Genomic DNA, 17,696 nt, shown 5'->3' on the forward strand with positions numbered 1-17,696 from the left:
AGGTAGTGGGGGGGGGGTCCCTTTCAGTTCATTCCCTTAAATATGGCCCTTAAAAGAAACAGAACTCCCCTACTTCATGCTTCCTGGCAGCCAGGTATGTGCACCTGAAGTATAAGTTCCAGCATATATATTATTCATAATTAAAAATAGTTTATTTTACTAATCTGGCAACTAGTGACATTTCATGATTAGAAGCTTTAAAAATTTAATACAAGTACAATTTTTAAAAATATATTAATAGAATGCTTACACATTAAAATATCAAAGGCACTTTTAGGGTACATGATAAATAAAAATACATTAATAGAGACAGGATTATTTATTGGTTCCTTCAGTGTCTGTGTCCATGATGATCATTGAGAGCCCAGTTTTGCACTTCACCTTTGGCGAACAGTGTAAAGAAAAAGGCACCAAATACATTGATAGCAGCAGCGATATAGAAAACAGTTTGCCATTCTCTAACGGTGTTCTGTAGAGACAGAAAGAAAAAAATGCAAATGAAAAAAATTTTGTTTGTAGTCTACTTTGCAAAAAAGGCAGTGTCACAAGACTGTTAGAACAGCAGCATTATCGATAAAAGCCGCCATGCCTGAAACAACCCAAATGTTTATCACTAATAGGATTGTGGTATATTTGTTCAATGAAATACTATACAGCAATGAGAATCAATGAGCTACAACAGAAATACATCTCACAAACAAAATGTGCAAAAGAAGCCAGGCAAAAAGAGTGCATACTGAATGATTCCATTTATATGAAGCTCAAAGTCAGACAAAACTAATCTCTGGAGTTATAAAGCGGCAGAGCGGTTCCTCTCAGTGGATGTGAGGGAGGAATGCTGGGAAGAGGTACCTGGGGGTTTACTGAGGGAGGTAATGTTCTGTTTCTTGATTGAGTGCTGGTTACATGGATGAATTAACTTTGTGAAAATTCAACCTGCTGTATACTTGGGATTTGTGCATTTAAAAAATCTGTTATACTTCAGTAAAAAGTTTACTAAAAATAAACAGTGTGGCATGTCCCAAAATCGAATGTCACTAAGAAAGTGTTATGCCTGAGCATCCTCTCTCAAGTCCTTAGGTGGGTGGTGTCGGGTGGGCCAAGAAAAGATGAGTTACGATGAGCTCTAAAGTTCAGGTTTGAGGGTCTCTGGGACATTGGAGGGAGGCCTGGCCAGTGTAAAAGACCTTGAATGGCACACAAAGCAGGACATGTGTGGCATTTGCCAATAAAAGATTGACAATTGTTCAGTGTATAAACCAGTGACATAAAAACATGTGACGTTTATCTAAATTTCTGGGTCCTGTGACTACCTTTAACAATCATTTTTTGGATCTTTACAATTTCAATCTAACCAGAGTGCCTACAATTTCAGCATTTAAACAAAACAAGCAGTAGAACTGGCAATGAGAAAGAAAGAGAAGGCACTGGGGAGCCAGAGTGAGGTTTAGAAAAAAAGGAAAAACATGGAGAAAGAAAGGAGGCTTAAGTCCACCTCTTGAAGGAGATGTTCCACTAGTCCTTTAGGTATTTATAAATGGTGGAAAATTGGGAGTTGGAAGGGGCTTTTGAGGCCATTTATTTTGATTTCTTAAACAGTGTAGGCAACTTTTAAAAATGCTCTGCTTACTGACCTGGCCCTGTGCCGCCTTCCAGCTTCAGGACCGTGGGCCCACCCTGCCCCAAGGGCTCAGTACCAGAGCCCAGGCTCTGTCCCGGCCTTATCACATCTCCGGCTCACTCCTGGAGGGCTCCTTCCCCGCCCCTCCCACCCCAGGAACAGAGAGGTTGTTTCCTCCTGTCTGCCCACAGTGCTCTGCATGCATTTTTCCTGCAGCATTTGTCACACTGTACTTTTGTTACAGCAAGTGTTACAGCGAGTGGTCCCGAGGACAAACTGAGTGGCACATAGAGAGTTGGAGAATTAAGGTTTATTTGTTGGTGGGCTCAGAGGGGTCTCGTTATTAAATTTTGAGTCCCGTCTACCCAATTTTTCCCACTTTTATTAAGTTGGGGTGATCCAAGGGGTGGGGTCTCAGGTGACTAATGTTTGCCAGGTAATAGGTTAGTATTATGTTGATGTACCAGGTAATAGGGTAGTTGTTGTACCAGGTAATAGGTTTAGTGTTATGTTGATGTGCCAGGTAATAGGGTAGTTGTTGTACCCGGTAATAGGTTTAGTGTTATGTTGATGTGCCAGGTAATAGGTTTAGTGTTATGTTGATGTGTCAGGTACTACATTAGTTGATGGGCCAGGTGTTAGGTTAGTATTATGTTGATGTGGGTCTTTTGTGAGGGGTGGGGGTCTTAGGTGGCTGTTGTGTTAAGTAATAGATGGGGGTTTTCCTTATCATTCCCCCCTTTGATGTCCTTATATGTCTATTATAGGGCATCATTTTCTAGTGGGTGATAGTCTTGTAAGGTCATTATGTGAGTTGTTGTTCTCCGGGTTACAGTTGTTTTTACAAATTTTATAACCGTGTTGAGTATGTAGGGGCCTATAGTGACAAGGAGAAGAATAGACTGTTTGATAACATATGATCTCTAAATGATGAGTTTCTCAAGTGTAAAAGCAGCTTATCATTTTGCCTTTTAATTCTTAGTATCTAGCAAATTAACAAGCACTCAAGAAATGCCTGTTAAATAAATGTTTGACTATTTTAGGGCTTACTAACTCCTAAGGCAACTCATTCCATAAAGTAACAGCTCGGAACAGAAAACCTTCCTAATGTCTCCTCGTAACTTCTCTCCATCTGTCTTTGTGGCACTGCCGAGAATAGGTCTCCATCTTTTATTTAGAAGCCCTTCAAATATGTGAAGAAATCTAGCATGTTTTCCCAAGTCCTCTGATCCTCTAAACATTCTCAATTATTTCAATTGTTCCTCTTTCATTCTCAGTGATTTCCTGACACCTCACCTTCATGGGCCCACTTTTTGAATAATATTACATTGCCAATTTTTATTCATCCAAACCAAAGACACGAATTGTTCATCTGGTGTAATAATATAACTTTTAACTACCTGTGTGGTTTCAGCTATAAGATCTTAATTTAACTTAGTCCTACTGTTCTGTCTAAAACCCAAAGAGTATTCTTTGAAAATATACTTTCCCATCCATTAAGGCATTTAGTATTTTGTTGCCAAAAAGAAGTTCATAAGAATAAACATTCAGAATTTTATCCTTAATTAAAATATACTCAACTTTGACACAGATGTATAGCTCCAAAACCTTTTCAGTTTACAAGCAAATTATCTACTTACGTTAGGGGTCAGACTTTTAGCAATGACAGGCCCGACCATTCCTGGAATAGTGCCAAATGTATTTGTGATGCCCAGGAGGATACCAGCATACCTGCAGAAACATTTTTATAGGGGTTTATTATTGTGTTACGCATTTAAGCAGCTTCTTTCAATAGATAGCTATTCTACTCAGATTGTATTCTTGTGAAATTGTATGTCTAAATGAAATGTCTTACTGAAATAAGATTTTATATTCAGCTGGTGAAAAACTTGCTTTTCAATAATTACCCTTTTAACATTACCTAGAAGAACAAGCCATTAAAATGATCCCTTTTAAAGTGATATATTAACAGAAAAGTGCTGAGACATGATTTTCATATATGACCGTATCTGGATAGAAAGTTTGGTGTGTCTAGCTTACATTTTTTTAAATTTTAAAAAAGAATTTATTTTGTGATTACAAAATTCAATTGTAATAATTGTTGAAAATTAATAATAAAATAAGAAAAAGAGTAAGAAAATAAAATTACTTGTTCTTTAACATAGAGATAATGAACATTAACATTTTGGTAAATATCCTAATTATTTTTTTCTATATTATGTATTTCTAGTATGTTATTATAGACATGAGATCATATTGAACATACAATTTAACTTGTTGCACTAATTACATATTTGCTTGTAGCTAAATCTTTGCATACTGTCTCAAAAGTAGACAAGTTGGGTCTACATTGTGTGTATGACAAAAAGCCATTTTTGTTAAGTTTGGAAAAAGTTTCTCAAATGCAATGATTTATTTTAAGGATAAATCTTAGGGGAGTGGGATATTTCTATCTATGTTTAGATGCAAATCTTTAAAGAATTTCTGCCTGCAGTTGGGAAATGCTAATAACCTGTTTTCTCTAATACATAAGCAATGTATGTAGACTAAGGAAGGCTACCATATCCAAGATCTTCAGTAAGTCCATCTTAAAAAGAACAAAATGCTTATAATTTTCTATCAAGAAGTCATATTGGACTGATTATCAGGAAACCTAAAGATTCCTGACCTAGCTTCACCATTAATGACGTGTGACCTTGGACAAGTTAGTGATAGACTATTATTTCTGTTATTATCCGTGGGTTTACAGATGTATACAAATAACATATGTGGTGGTCTCAGCTCTCCCTTCACACTCTACTAGGTGAGTGTGAATTATACTACAAAAAATTTTTTGAGTATAAAATACATGAGTAAAAGTACACAAACCATCGTGTAAAGTTTGCTGAATTTTTACAAAATAACCTAAACACAACCACATTATTAGTATCTGATCAAGAAACAGAACCTATTGGTATAAAGGTTTTTAAGGACATTTATATATGGTTGAACTGTCTCTCAAATTGTATAAACTTTCATTTGAATAGTCATAATTTTGTCAGGTCACCCCTCTCTACTAAAAAACCTACATGGATGATTTAACTCTTACTTTCAGAAAACTTCAGTCTTCTGCCTGGTTTGCAATGGCCTGGCCCTGGCCCATCTACACAGCCTTATGTCCCAGTACTGCGCAGCACACCTTCAGATCCAGACAGCTTTCATTCTGGCGCTCACATCTGCCACGCTCATTCCTGCTACTTATCTTTACTCACGCTATATCTGGTACCTGAAATCCACACTCCTTCCACGTTAACTGCTCACTTGGTACTTCTTCCAGGAAGCCTTCTCTGCCTAGCCCAACTCATATGGAGCAGTCCTCACAGAATCTTTATTGTCTTTAACCTTAGTACTATGTTTTTTTTTTTTTTTGTAATAGCCATCCTCACAGGTGTGAGCTGAAATGTCATCATGGTTTTGATTTGCATTTCCCTATTAGTCATGTTGAAAATTTTTTATATACCTGTTGGCCATTTGTATGTTTCTTTTGGAGAAATGTCTACTCAAGTTCTTAGCCCATTTTTTTTTTTTTTTTTACTTTTTTTTTTTTTTTTTTTTTGAGACAGAGTCTCACTCTGTTGCCCAGGCTAGAGTGAGTGCCGTGGTGTCAGCCTAGCTCACAGCAACCTCAAACTCCTGGGCTCAAGCGATCCTCCTGTCTCAGCCTCCCGAGTAGCTGGGACTACAGGCATGCAGCACCATGCCCGGCTAATTTTTTCTCTATATATTTTTAGCTGTCCATATAATTTCTTTCTATTTTTAGTAGAGATGGGGTCTCGCTCTTGCTCAGGCTGGTCTCGAACTTCTGAGCTCAAATGATCCGCCCACCTCGGCCTCCCAGAGAGCTAGGATTACAGGCGTGAGCCACCCCGCCCGGCCATAGCCCATTTTTTAAATGGGTTATTAGGGTATTCTTGTTTGTTTCTTATTGAGTTGTTGTAAGAGTTGTAAGGGTTCCTTATATATTTTGAATATTAACTCTTTAACAGATATATGGTTTGCAAATATTTTCTCTCATTCCATAAGTTGCCTTTTCTTTTTCTTTTTTTTATTTCAGCATATTACAGGGGTAAGTACTGCGTGTTTTAAGATGTAATGTTCTCTGATTCAAGTCTGCTGAGTCTGACTCCGCAGTCTCATTGCAAACTCGTGTTTTATTTCCCTTTATTATATCCAGTGCCCAGCATAACACATGTGCCCATTCAATACATGATGATTAAAGAGAGGTGGCAAGTGACCCACAGTTGATAGAGGCCCCTTGTGTAAACTCGTGGGGCTCAGAATGCATGGACCACTGGAGCTTTGTTCCACACAGACTGGCACCCTCTTGGGCGTTAAGATCCAAAGGTTGCTGATTCCTGATCAGAAATTTTATATGGATGGAATCATACAGTATGCAACATTTTGGACTATGTACTAGGGCCATTGAGCACCATTCCAACTTGTTGTGTGCATTAATAGTTCATTTTTTTATTGCTGTCTCTTTTTAATTGAAGAAACTAGGATGTTTGTCCTAGAGATAGTTCTAAATTCTGAATTTTGTAGATTATATCCTTGAGGTATCATTTAACACACAATTTTATGTCTCCCGTATTTCCTGGACATTGGTAGTATCTACACCAGATCCTTGAGGGTTCATTAGATTTAGGTTTGATATTTTTGGTAGGAAAACTTAAAGGTGATGAAGGAGTTCAGTTAAAATAAAAACTTAAGTAAATGGCATTTATTAACTAATTTTTCACAAAGATCATCTAAACATACATAAAGTCCAATTAGAGCTTTAAATTACTTGTGAGATAATTAGTGTCACTATAAAATATAATTCCAGTCAAAATTAGAGAAGCATGGTGTTTTATTAGTTCATATAGTGTTATTGTGGGATAATGCAATTTCTATTAGGATTTAGCATCCTCAATACCTAGGTTGTAAACTACTGATCTGAACTCCCTCTCCCCATTTTGGATGGAATTGTGCCTAAATAAAAAATCCTGTTGAACCTAATTCAGTTATCTATAAGCATCACAAATTTTTATGTCCAAACCCCTGCATACACAACACAATAATACAACCATGAGGCACAGATCTTTCTCGTTTATCTCCTTTAGGGAGTGTATCTTAAATTAACCAAGCTTGGCAGGCCCTATCTTTTTTTTTTTTTTTCTTTAAACCATTAACACCTTGGCAGTAGGAGGAACTAACTGCAGTGTGCCAGGCCTTTCAGTGACAGATATTAAGTGCAGATGAGTGCTGTGAAATTCTAGATGTCAGCACCAAGAAGCTCATTCAAGTATTTAGATTACACTTGGCCAGGAAGGGCCATGAAAGATTGATGATGGCTTAGAAGAAAACAAGTTGTATGGACTCAGTCTAGATTCCTTGCTGTTGGAGTACTAGAATTTCGTGGGATTAATAGTTGAAAATCTACCCAATTCCCAGGAATCTGGGCAAAAAATTACCATAGGAAATCTCTATTTCAGTCTACGGAAGAAAAGCTTCAGAAAATACCATGTACATATTTATATGTTAATAGGAATACTATTTATCAAAAAAACTTCTATCACACATGATTATAAATATTTTACATGTATATTATCTCATTCTCATAGTAAAATCAACCCCATGAGGTAGGATTATCTCTACTTTATAGATAAAGAAAGACTAAAAAAATGTTATCCAATTTGTCTGATTCCGAATCAGTACTTAGTATTGTAATGTTTTAATGTACGATGCTACCTTGTTAAAAACCATAGTGATCACTGAACTCAATCTGTTGGAAAGATGAATTTTCTCATGCTTAATTTTTTACCACAAGTTCTGGTGCTGAATGCTTAAGTGTCTGTGGTTCTCAAGTGTTCTTGTTCTAACCAGTGGAGTGTTACATTGAATGGGCACTTGGCTGTTACCAAGACAAAAAGGAACTAAGCAACAAGGTAGTCCTAAAATATGTAACCTGCTTCCTTAACCAAGACACAGGAAACTAGAAATAACTAGTATGTTTTGAAGCAATAAATTCTAGTTGGAAAATAAAAACTGAGAGCTCATCTGAAGGGTTGAATCAAAATATAAAGGAGAGAAATAATTTTGAATTTGATGAGATTACCTTACATTTTTTTTTCTGAGACAGGTCTTGCTCTGTGGCCTGGGCTAGAGTATAGTGGTGTTATCATAGCTCACGGCAGCCTCAAACTCCTGGGCTTAAGCAATCCTGACTCAGCCTCCTGAGTAGCTGAGATTACAAGCAGGAGCCACCACACACAGCTAATTTTTCTATAATATTTTTTTTTGTAGAAATGGGGTATCGTTCTTGTTCAGGCTGGTCTTGAACTCCTGGCCTCAAGCAATCCTCCCGCCTTGGCCTCCCAAAGTGCTAGGATTACAGGCTTGAGCCACCACACCCAGCCCAGGTATATAATTTTAAAGGTTTGTTCACAGCCATAAATCACAGCCACGATCAGCTGAGCAAGTTGAGCAGGGTTCATTACCTGGGGCATACAGGCGCTTACCATTCTCCTAACTGCTACAACTATTTGCTGGAGTCATTTATGTTACTGAACTGTTTGGCTTCATACCATATCTGCATAAGCATCCTTTCTGACCTATAAGACTCACAAAATTTCAGGGCCGGACCAGGGTCTTTAAGATGTAGCGTTCAACCACCCCGCTGATGCTTGAAGCTCAGCCACAGGCTCCCCCTGCTGGTTATTCAGCGTACACTTCATGACATGACCCTATGTATCACCCTGCAAGCCAGCTTAAGCTTACACAGATGCAGGCAGGAATCATGTCACTTTCCTGTTTGTGTCTTCAACATCTGGTACAGTGCCTGGCACAGTGTTTGTTAAACCTGCGGTCCCCAACCCCAGGCCGCAGAGCAGCAGAGGGGTACCAGTCCGTGGCCTGTTAGGAACCCGGCTGCGCAGCAGAAGGTGAGCGGCAGGTGAGCCAGGGAAGCTTCATCAGTATTTACAGCCACTGCCCATTGCCACTGCTGGCATCATCGCCCTTGCTCCGCCTCCCCTCCCCCCTCAGGTTGGGGACCGCTGTGTTAAACGACTAGATGTACTAATCAACATGCTATTACACTGACAGTTAGTAATTATAAAATTTCCTAATTGTACATCCAATTCACCTTTCTCCACCTTGTCCAAAAGGGTATCATGGGAGACCTTGCTGAAGTCCTAACATACCAAATCTACTGTGTTTTCTCTCTTGTATTAGGCTAAAAATGATGATGAGATTAATCAGACTTTTGCCTTTTTGGCTTTTAGTGATCCAGCAGTGGCTCCTTAGTAAGCAGTATTTTGTTTTCTAAGAACTCATCAATCATCCCTTTAATAGTCTATTTATTTATTTTCTATTTATTTTTTGTAGAGATAGGGGTCTCGCTACGTTGCCCTGGCTGGTCTTGAACTCCTGGTCTCAAGCGATCCTCCTGCCTTATCCTCCCAAAGTGCCTTTAATATTTTACTTGGATTGGTTTGTGACCCTGGCCATAACACCTAACTTAAAGTTAGCCAGAAAATAATAACTGCATTTATTAAATTATGTGCAAATGCATTTACTGCATTATAAGCAAAGTGCAGCGTGTGTGTGCTCTATTTAATCTTCACAGCAATTTTATGTGGTAGGTACTGTGGATATTTGTTTTTTTCTTCTGCAGCATCCACTCTCATCTTCTTTTGTCAATAGCTCTAATTTTTATCTGATGATTCAATTTTCCTGCATTGCCAGTTCAAGAGAGCAGGTGGGGCTCTTACCAGACTCCAGAGCTTCTGACAAGACTTCAGGACCCTGATGAATCCTAAACTACATTTCAGCTCCATGAAATAGAACGGGTGGCTTACCACCTTCCTCTCACTGGATGACTGCCGAGCCAATTTTATGATTTTTATAATTTTTACTTCTCATCTTTATGAACATAGATTTTTTTTTTTTTTTTTTTTTGAGACAGAGTCTCACTCTGTTGCCCAGGCTAGAGTGAGTGCCATGGCGTCAGCCTAGCTCACAGCAACCTCAAACTCCTGAGCTCAAGCGATCCTCCTGTCTCAGCCTCCCGAGTAGCTGGGACTACAGGCATGCACCACCATGCCCGGCTAATTTTTTCTCTATATATTTTTAGCTGTCCATATAATTTCTTTCTATTTTTAGTAGAGATGGGGTCTCGCTCTTGCTCAGGCTGGTCTCGAACTCCTGAGCTCAAACGATCCGCCCACCTCGGCCTCCCAGAGTGCTAGGATTACAGGCGTGAGCCACCGCGCCCGGCCCCTGAACATAGATTTATGATACATAATACATGCATTAACCAAGGCAACTAGCCTATGTGTCTGTTCTCTGCAATGAGTTCTTTTCCTTGAATTCTCCAAATAATGATTAGTACCTCTGCAATGACCAGTTCTTTAAGATTTTTAAATAAGTTATTGTGAGGCAACTTGATGTAGTAGAAAGATCCTCAGACCTTGACTCTGGAAGACCTGGATTCAAGTCTTTGGTCTGCCATTTGCTAGCCACATAACTTCTCTGTGACCGAGTTTCTTCATCTTCAAAATGAGTCCTTCGTGTCCACATCTTCATGTATCATAGTGGATGTTATGGAAGGCTTTCTCAGCATCCATTCTCACTCCCTGCCCCGTAGCCCCAACTGTGTAGCAGTAATAACATTTAAGGGGCATTGACCCTTTCACTTCTAACTTTAGGGGTGGGTGCTGATTGTCCTAAAGTCAAATGGTATTCCCTTGGCCATTGGGGTTGGTTCAGGGGTGAATATGTCACTGAGTTTTGTTCAATCAAAACGAAGCCCAGGACTTATTTCCATGATTGGGAAAGGAGAAGATCCTTTTCTTTGTTGCTTGATGTGAATGAAGAAGCATGTAGTCCTGATTGTTGCTAGTAATCATTTCATTGTGAGTTTTATAAGCAGACCCAATTTTAGGCTAAAACTACTACCATAAAAGGTAGAGCAGAAAGTGGGAAGGAAACAATCTGGTGATATCAGTGGGCAGCTGGTTATCAACTCTTGCCTAAAGCTTATTATCTCTGGACTTTACACTGAAGTGAATCGATAGATTATGCTATTTAGCCAGTTTGAGTTAGAATTCCTATACTTAAACTACAAGCATTCTAAGAGATAACACAGCCTAGACCTCTTTCTTGCCAAAACTCTCGATTCCCACACACTTTTGACAGTCCATCAACCATACACGCTTGTCAAAACCTCAAGTCTAGATCAATCCAACAGCACATTTTCAACCCTATACTTGGGCTGCTAAACTTAACTGGAAGAAAAAATAACAACTTTGCAAAATACTGTTAGTACAAAATTAATCTCCAACTTTAGCTGATCCTCATCAATGTCAAAAATCTTTTCAATGAGTTTTTTGTGACTATTTTTCTTAATACCATTTAGAACCTTTATCATTTTTTAGTCTTTTACTCTACTTATCTTCTTTCTTAGCCTCAGCAATGAACTTGACTCTTGTCTCACAGAGAAATGGAAGACTAGCAGTTAAGATTTTTTTCAATAAGTTAATTACCTCAAAAGTTAGCAGCTTAAGGCGAATATTTATTGCCTCCTAGTTTCTGTGTGTCAGGAATGGAGAGCAGCTTAGCTGGGTGGTTCTGGCTCAGGGCCTCTCATGAGGTTTGTTAAGATGTTCTCCAGGGCTGCAGTCATCTGAAGGCTTGACTGGGGCTAGAGAACTGGCTTCAAAGCTCACTCACGTGACTGCTAGCTGGAGGCCTCAGCTCTTTCCTACAAGGGCCTTGCTGCAGGGCTGCTGCATGTCCTTAGGACATGGCAGTTGGCTTCCCCCAGAATGAGTCATCAAGAGGGACAGAGAGCAAGGATGCTGTGATGCCTTTTACGGCCAAGTCAGATATCATTACTTTTGCCATATTTTATTCATTGGAAATAAGTCACTAGGCTGGCATCTCCCTTCTCTTTCTTTGGGATGTCATGCCATCTCTCTGCTCTCCCCTGCCACCCCCCTCTCTTTCTCATTCTCTCTGTCCTTTTAAAGGATAAAATAAACTTTTTTTACTTTTATGACTTAAAAAAAAAAGAAAAAAAGAAATAAGTCATTAAATTCAGCCAACACTCAAGGGAATTAAAATAGGCTCCACCTTTTGGAGGGAGGAGTGTTAAAGAATTTGTGGACATATTTTAAGACCAACACAATTCTTAACTTTCCATCTTACCCGAAGACTTTTCTTCAGCTGAACTGATTTTACTACCTGCCTTCTCAGCTGAAAGTTAATCCCTCCAGTTGGACTCTGGATCTCATTCCTTCCTGCCAATTCAAAATAAGTAACCTTTACTTTTCTTTAAACTTTAACCTCTAATCATTTATTGGCCTTCTTTTCCTGGCATATTAACATGCTTGGATCTCTTTTATCTTAAGAAAAAAAATTTCTTTGTCAACATATGCCTCCAGAATTGTGAGAAAATAAATTTCTGTTGTTTTAGCTTGCTAGTCTATGGAATTTTGTTATGGCAGCTTGAGTAGATAAGATACACCAATTTCTTTTTCTTCTCAAATAAATTCTTCTGTCTGGAATACTACTTCCTTTTGCCTGCCCAACTTCTTCCCACTCCTTCTTCAGGCTTCAGCTTAAATATCACTTCCTCAGAGATATTTTCTTAGTTCATAGTATATATTATAGCCCCTCTATTCTCTCCTTTTGCCTTCAAAAGTCTGTTTTATTTGTGCGATTCTTTCCCTAGACTTAGTTTACCACTCTAGACTTCTGCCACTTCAGACTAATAGCTCCATAGGCTAGGGCTGTGTCTGTAACGGCTGGTAGTTGGTAGGCATTTGATAAGTATTTGCTGAGCTGTGGCTCACACCTGTAATCCCAGTACTATGAAAGGCCAAGGCAGGAGGATTGCTTGAGCGCAGAAGTTTGAGGTTCCAGAGAGCTATGACGGCACCACTGCACTTCAGCCTGGGCAACAGAGTGAGATTGTCTCTGGGGCGGGGCAGGGAAAGAATTATCATAGTATATTACGATTGTCTATTTTTTTTTGAGACAGAGTCTCGCTTTGTTGCCCGGGCTAGAGTGAGTGCCGTGGCGTCAGCCTAGGTCACAGCAACCTCAAACTCCTGGGCTTAAGGGATCCTACCGCCTCAGCCTCCCGAGTAGCTGGGACTACAGGCATGTGCCACCATGCCCGGGTAATTTTTTTTTTCCTATATATATTTTAGTTGGCCAGATAATTTCTTTCTATTTTTAGTAGAGACGGGGTCTCGCTCTTGCTCAGGCTGGTCTCGAACTCCTTACCTTGAGCGATCCACCTGCCTCGGCCTCCCAGAGTGCTAGGATTACAGGTGTGAGCCACCGCGCCCGGCCGCACGGTTGTCTATTTTTTATTGTTTCTTTCCTGAACTAATCTTCCAAGCAGGCACTGAGTCTTATATGTTGTAATGTTGCGTAATGTGCTAAATGTGTAGTAGGTACTCCATGAGTGTTTGTTGTATGAGTGAGAGGACTACACTAAACCAATGCCTCATACTTCAATGTGCACGAGATTCACCTGAGCATCTTAAAAGGGAGATTCTAGTTCAGCAGGTCTGGGGTGGAGCCTGAGATTCTGCATTTCTCAGAAGCTCCAGGGTAATGCCACTGGTCTAGGGACCACACTGAAGTAGCAAGGGAAGAGATTACTTTTTTTTTTTTGAGACAGAGTCTCATTCTGTCACTCTGGGTAGAGGAGATTCCTTTAAATCCTTCCAAGTTCTAACTTTCTATGATTCTATAAGCGACATAATTGAACAATGTAATTTGTTTGCCTTACTTCAGGTGAAATCCTTTCCAGATTCCTTTACTTGTTTAATCTGTAGCACAAAAGAACATATTTTGGTTCTTTAATTACAGTATTTGCTATTTCCTTGAACCCTCTTTTGGGTAATCAAGCCTAGCTCCTACTTTGCAAATTTCCAATACTCAGGTCAAGTCACTGAGCTGCTCTTTGTTAGGCAACAGGCCTCTCCTCTCCCCCACCGAGATGGCTTCCTGTGCCCCTACTCCTTCAACTGGAAGGGCTTCTGCTGATGTTTGGTTATATTTGTATCAGGTCTTTCAAATTCTCACTAAATTTAACTGAGTTTTCTTGAAGTTAATTTGCTTTTCAAATATTCTTCTTTTATTAAACTCCTTCAGTTCATACCTCACCAATATGTATACTCAGTAAACATTTCCTAGCTTCTAAGATTCATAGAAGTCTTCTATTTTAATACTTTCTCTTTTTCACAAAAGTCTCCAGTGTACTGTACTTCCAACATCAGACACTTAGTCTTGTGATTAAAAACAGAGACTCGTTCATTCAACAAATATTTACTGGGTGGGGGAGGGGATGGGTGTATGCCTACACAATGAGTGCATTGCGCACCGTTTGGGGAATGGTAACGCTTGAAGGTGCTGACTCGGGAAGGGGGGTGGGGAAGGGAGGGATATATACCTACATGATGGGTGCAACGCGCACTATCTGGGGATCAGACACGCCTGGAGCTCTGACTTGGGGGGAAAGGCGGTACACGGGCAACGTATGTAACCTGCAATTCTGTATCCCCCATAACAACAAGATGAAATAAAAAAAAAACCCACAAAAAAACCCCAAAGGAACCCCAAATATTTACTGAGCATACTCTATGTGACAGGCACTGTAATAAGACTTTCATGCATAATCAATCTTGGCTTGTAAAAACACAATTCCATTGCTAGACAGGATAAGGGATATATTCAAAGTTTTTTCACAACAGACTTCCCACATGCAGTGTAATATTTTTATTATTATTCTATCCGATCCATATGATTTTAAAAACAAATGTAACTCGGTAACTACATTCACATGAAAAACACAAAAGGTTTTATATTTAACAGGGATTAATTAATTAATTTAATTTTCTAATTGAAAAATAAAAATTATATGACTGTACAAACGGTAAGCTTACATTTGAAAATATAAACAATGCAAAGACTTTATCTGATGGGTTTAATAATTAATTGAATATATTTCTTACTCTGAAACTTGAAATTTTTTAATTATATCAAAAATATGATTGCAGATAATTAACTAAAAAAGGTATCATTTTATCTGTAAAATGGGTGGCTATTTAGTAGTCAGCATATAACTAATTATTCCTATAAATTTCTAACAAAAATATTACTCTTTTTCTTTGTTCTTTTTGGTGCTGAAACTCGAAATAAACCAAAATATTGCCATTTAAGACAAAGAGTTACCACTGTCAAATGAGCAACAGCTAGTTTCACACTACACTAAGGAACAACAAGCTCTGTAGGCTCACACAGTTTAACTGATGTTGGAATTCTGAATTTTGGGAGGATCCTTCCATTCCAGGACTGTGATTAGACTAGCAAGGTTTAAATTAATAGGATAAGGTAATATGCAGTCATGTCTTATATTAATATAATTAATTTTATGAAAGAATTACATGAAAATAAATATATATTTATGAAATTTATGAAATTTATATAATATTATATATAATATAAATATATAATATGTGAAAAATGAACACATAATAGCTATAGAATACAGATGAACATTAAAATATGCCTGTTGAAATTGTTTTAAGATGGGTGTAGAGTACAGAAGTTGAGAGGACAAAAGATCTTAATGAGCAAAATCTCATTTATATATATTATTTCCTTTCTGCTCTGGATCTCTGTAAATATTACTTTTTTGACTTCAGTCTTAATGTTATTGTTAATATGAACTTACATAGTATCCTGTGGAATTCACTATTATGTAGACACCTTTTATAACTATCTAAACATAGATATACAAACTCAGCTATTTAACCAATCAATTTCTCCAATTAACAGTTATCGTAATAGAAATGAAGAAATAACTAAACAAGGGTCATATTTCATTTACTAGGATTAGGAAGTAAAAACATTCATTAAAAGTAATATACAGGCTGGGCACGGTGGCTCACGCCTGTAATCCTAGCACTCTGGGAGGCCGAGGTGGGAGGATCGCTCAGGGTCAGGAGTTTGAGACCAGCCTGAGCAAGACCCAGACCTCGTCTCTACTAAAAAATAGAAAGAAATTAAACAACTAATTTGGACAACTAAAAATATATAGAAAAAATTAGCTGGGCATGGTGGCGCGTGCCTGTAGTCCCAGCTACTCGGGAGGCTGAGGCAGAAGGATTGCTTGAGCCCAGGAGCTTGAGGTTGCTGTGAGCTAGGCTGATGCCACAGCACTATAGCCCAGGCAACAGAGTGAGACTCTGTCTCAAAAAAAAAAAAAAAGTAATATACAATTAATATACATTTAAAGCTGCCACCTTTTGCAATAACCTGAAAAAAAATCTAGCTAATTTTGTGGATAAAGGGGTAACTACAATTCACTCTAAAAAGATTTACAAATCTATACTGATAACTTAATAATTCTATGAAGGACTGGAGAATCACCTTTTAAAATCCCAAAGATAAAAAAGTGACTTAAAACAAAGCCTAGGAGGTAAAGCAAGATCTTTAAAGAAAAGTGGTTAACACAATGGAATATTATTCAGCCATAAAAAGAATGAAATTCTATCATTTGCAGCAACAGGGATAAACCTAGAGGATATTAAGTGAAATAAGCCCAGCACAGAAAGACAAATATGGTATGATCTCACCCATGTGTGGGAGCCAAAAGAGCTGATCTCATGGAGGTAGTGAACAGAATGGAGGTTACCAGAGGCTGGGAAGGGGCGGGGATGGAGAGAGGTTAGTTAATGGTTATAGAAAACTCAATTAGATAGAAAGAATAAAGTTTGATAGCACAGTAGGGTGACCATAGTTAACAATAATGCATTGTATATTTGAAAACAGAAGAGGGCCGGGCGCGGTGGCTCACGCCTGTAATCCTAGCACTCTGGGAGGCCGAGGTGGGCGGATCGTTTGAGCTCAGGAGTTCGAGACCAGCCTGAGCAAGAGCGAGACCCCATCTCTACTAAAAATAGAAAGAAATTATATGGACAGCTAAAAATATATAGAGAAAAAATTAGCCGGGCATGGTGGTGCATGCCTGTAGTCCCAGCTACTCGGGAGGCTGAGGCAGTAGGATCGCTTGAGCCCAGGAGTTTGAGGTTGCTGTGAGCTAGGCTGACGCCACGGCACTCACTCTAGCCGGGGCAACAGAGTGAGACTCTGTCTCAAAAAAAAAAAAAAAAAAAAAAAAAGAAAACAGAAGAGAAGATATGGAAGGTTCAACACAAAGAAATGATAAATGTCTGAGGTGACACATATCCCAATTACCCTGATTTAATTATCACACATTATATACATGTATCAAAATGTCACATGTACCCCATAAATATGTACAATTGTTATGTATCAATTAAAAAGTATTGACATATAGTAAGATCAATACACAAATAGGTGTTTAGAAAGAATTTTACCATGGCATTGAATATGAAAGTCCATTTTCATTCTTCCATTCATACAGTTGATCAACTGAGCACTGACCGTGGCCCAGAGCAGGGCCAGGTGCTGGCACTACTGTAGTAAACAAGACCGACTTAGTCCCTGCGCTGTCAGAGCTTTTAGTCCCAGGACTTCTGCTTCAGCTGTCTTTTTTTTTTTTTTTTGAGACAGCGTCTCACTCTGTTGCCCGGGCTAGAGTGTCATGGTGCCAGCCTAGCTCACAGCAACCTCCAACTCTTGGGCTCAAGCGATCCTCCTGCCTCAGCCTCCCCAGTAGCTGCGATCACAGACATGAGCCACAATGCCCGGCTAATTTTTTCTCTATATATTTTTATATGTCCATATAATTTCTTTCTATTTTTAGTAGAGATGGGGTCTGGCTCTGAAGCTCAAACGATCCGCCCGCCTCGCCTCCCAGAGTGCTAGGATTACAGGCGTGAGCCACCGCGCCCAGCCTTCAGCTGCCTTTTATTTCAAATGGTTTCTTAGTCTAATGCCTAAGTACTATCAGTTCTCCTTCCTTGGTTCCCCACTGTTAAGGGCACATGTAGCACTGAAGCTCCTACTTTCTTAGGATAAGCATGTAAATCAACCATTCAACAAGTAT

At 38.9% G+C, this 17,696-nt stretch overlaps 1 protein-coding gene across 6 annotated transcripts in view; it reads right to left on the reverse strand.

Annotated features, from left to right (window-relative positions):
* Positions 1-270: 270 nt before the first annotated feature.
* Positions 271-17,696, reverse strand: part of SLC17A5 (solute carrier family 17 member 5) — a 49,409-nt gene continuing 31,983 nt past the window's right edge. For 5 of the 6 annotated variants that reach the window (XM_069487755.1, XM_069487753.1, XM_069487756.1 and 2 more), the window contains 2 exons: positions 3,262-3,352; positions 278-469 (listed from right to left, as the gene is read on the reverse strand). In XM_069487755.1, the coding sequence (XP_069343856.1) occupies positions 332-469; positions 3,262-3,352 (229 nt within the window). In that variant the 3' untranslated portion in view covers positions 278-331. Of the gene's footprint in view, positions 470-3,261; positions 3,353-17,696 lie in introns of all 6 variants that reach the window. The other variant, XM_069487754.1, reaches the window with a different exon arrangement.

This window comes from Eulemur rufifrons, chromosome 15 (assembly GCF_041146395.1).
Source record: "Eulemur rufifrons isolate Redbay chromosome 15, OSU_ERuf_1, whole genome shotgun sequence".
Taxonomy (NCBI): Eukaryota; Metazoa; Chordata; class Mammalia; order Primates; family Lemuridae; genus Eulemur; species Eulemur rufifrons.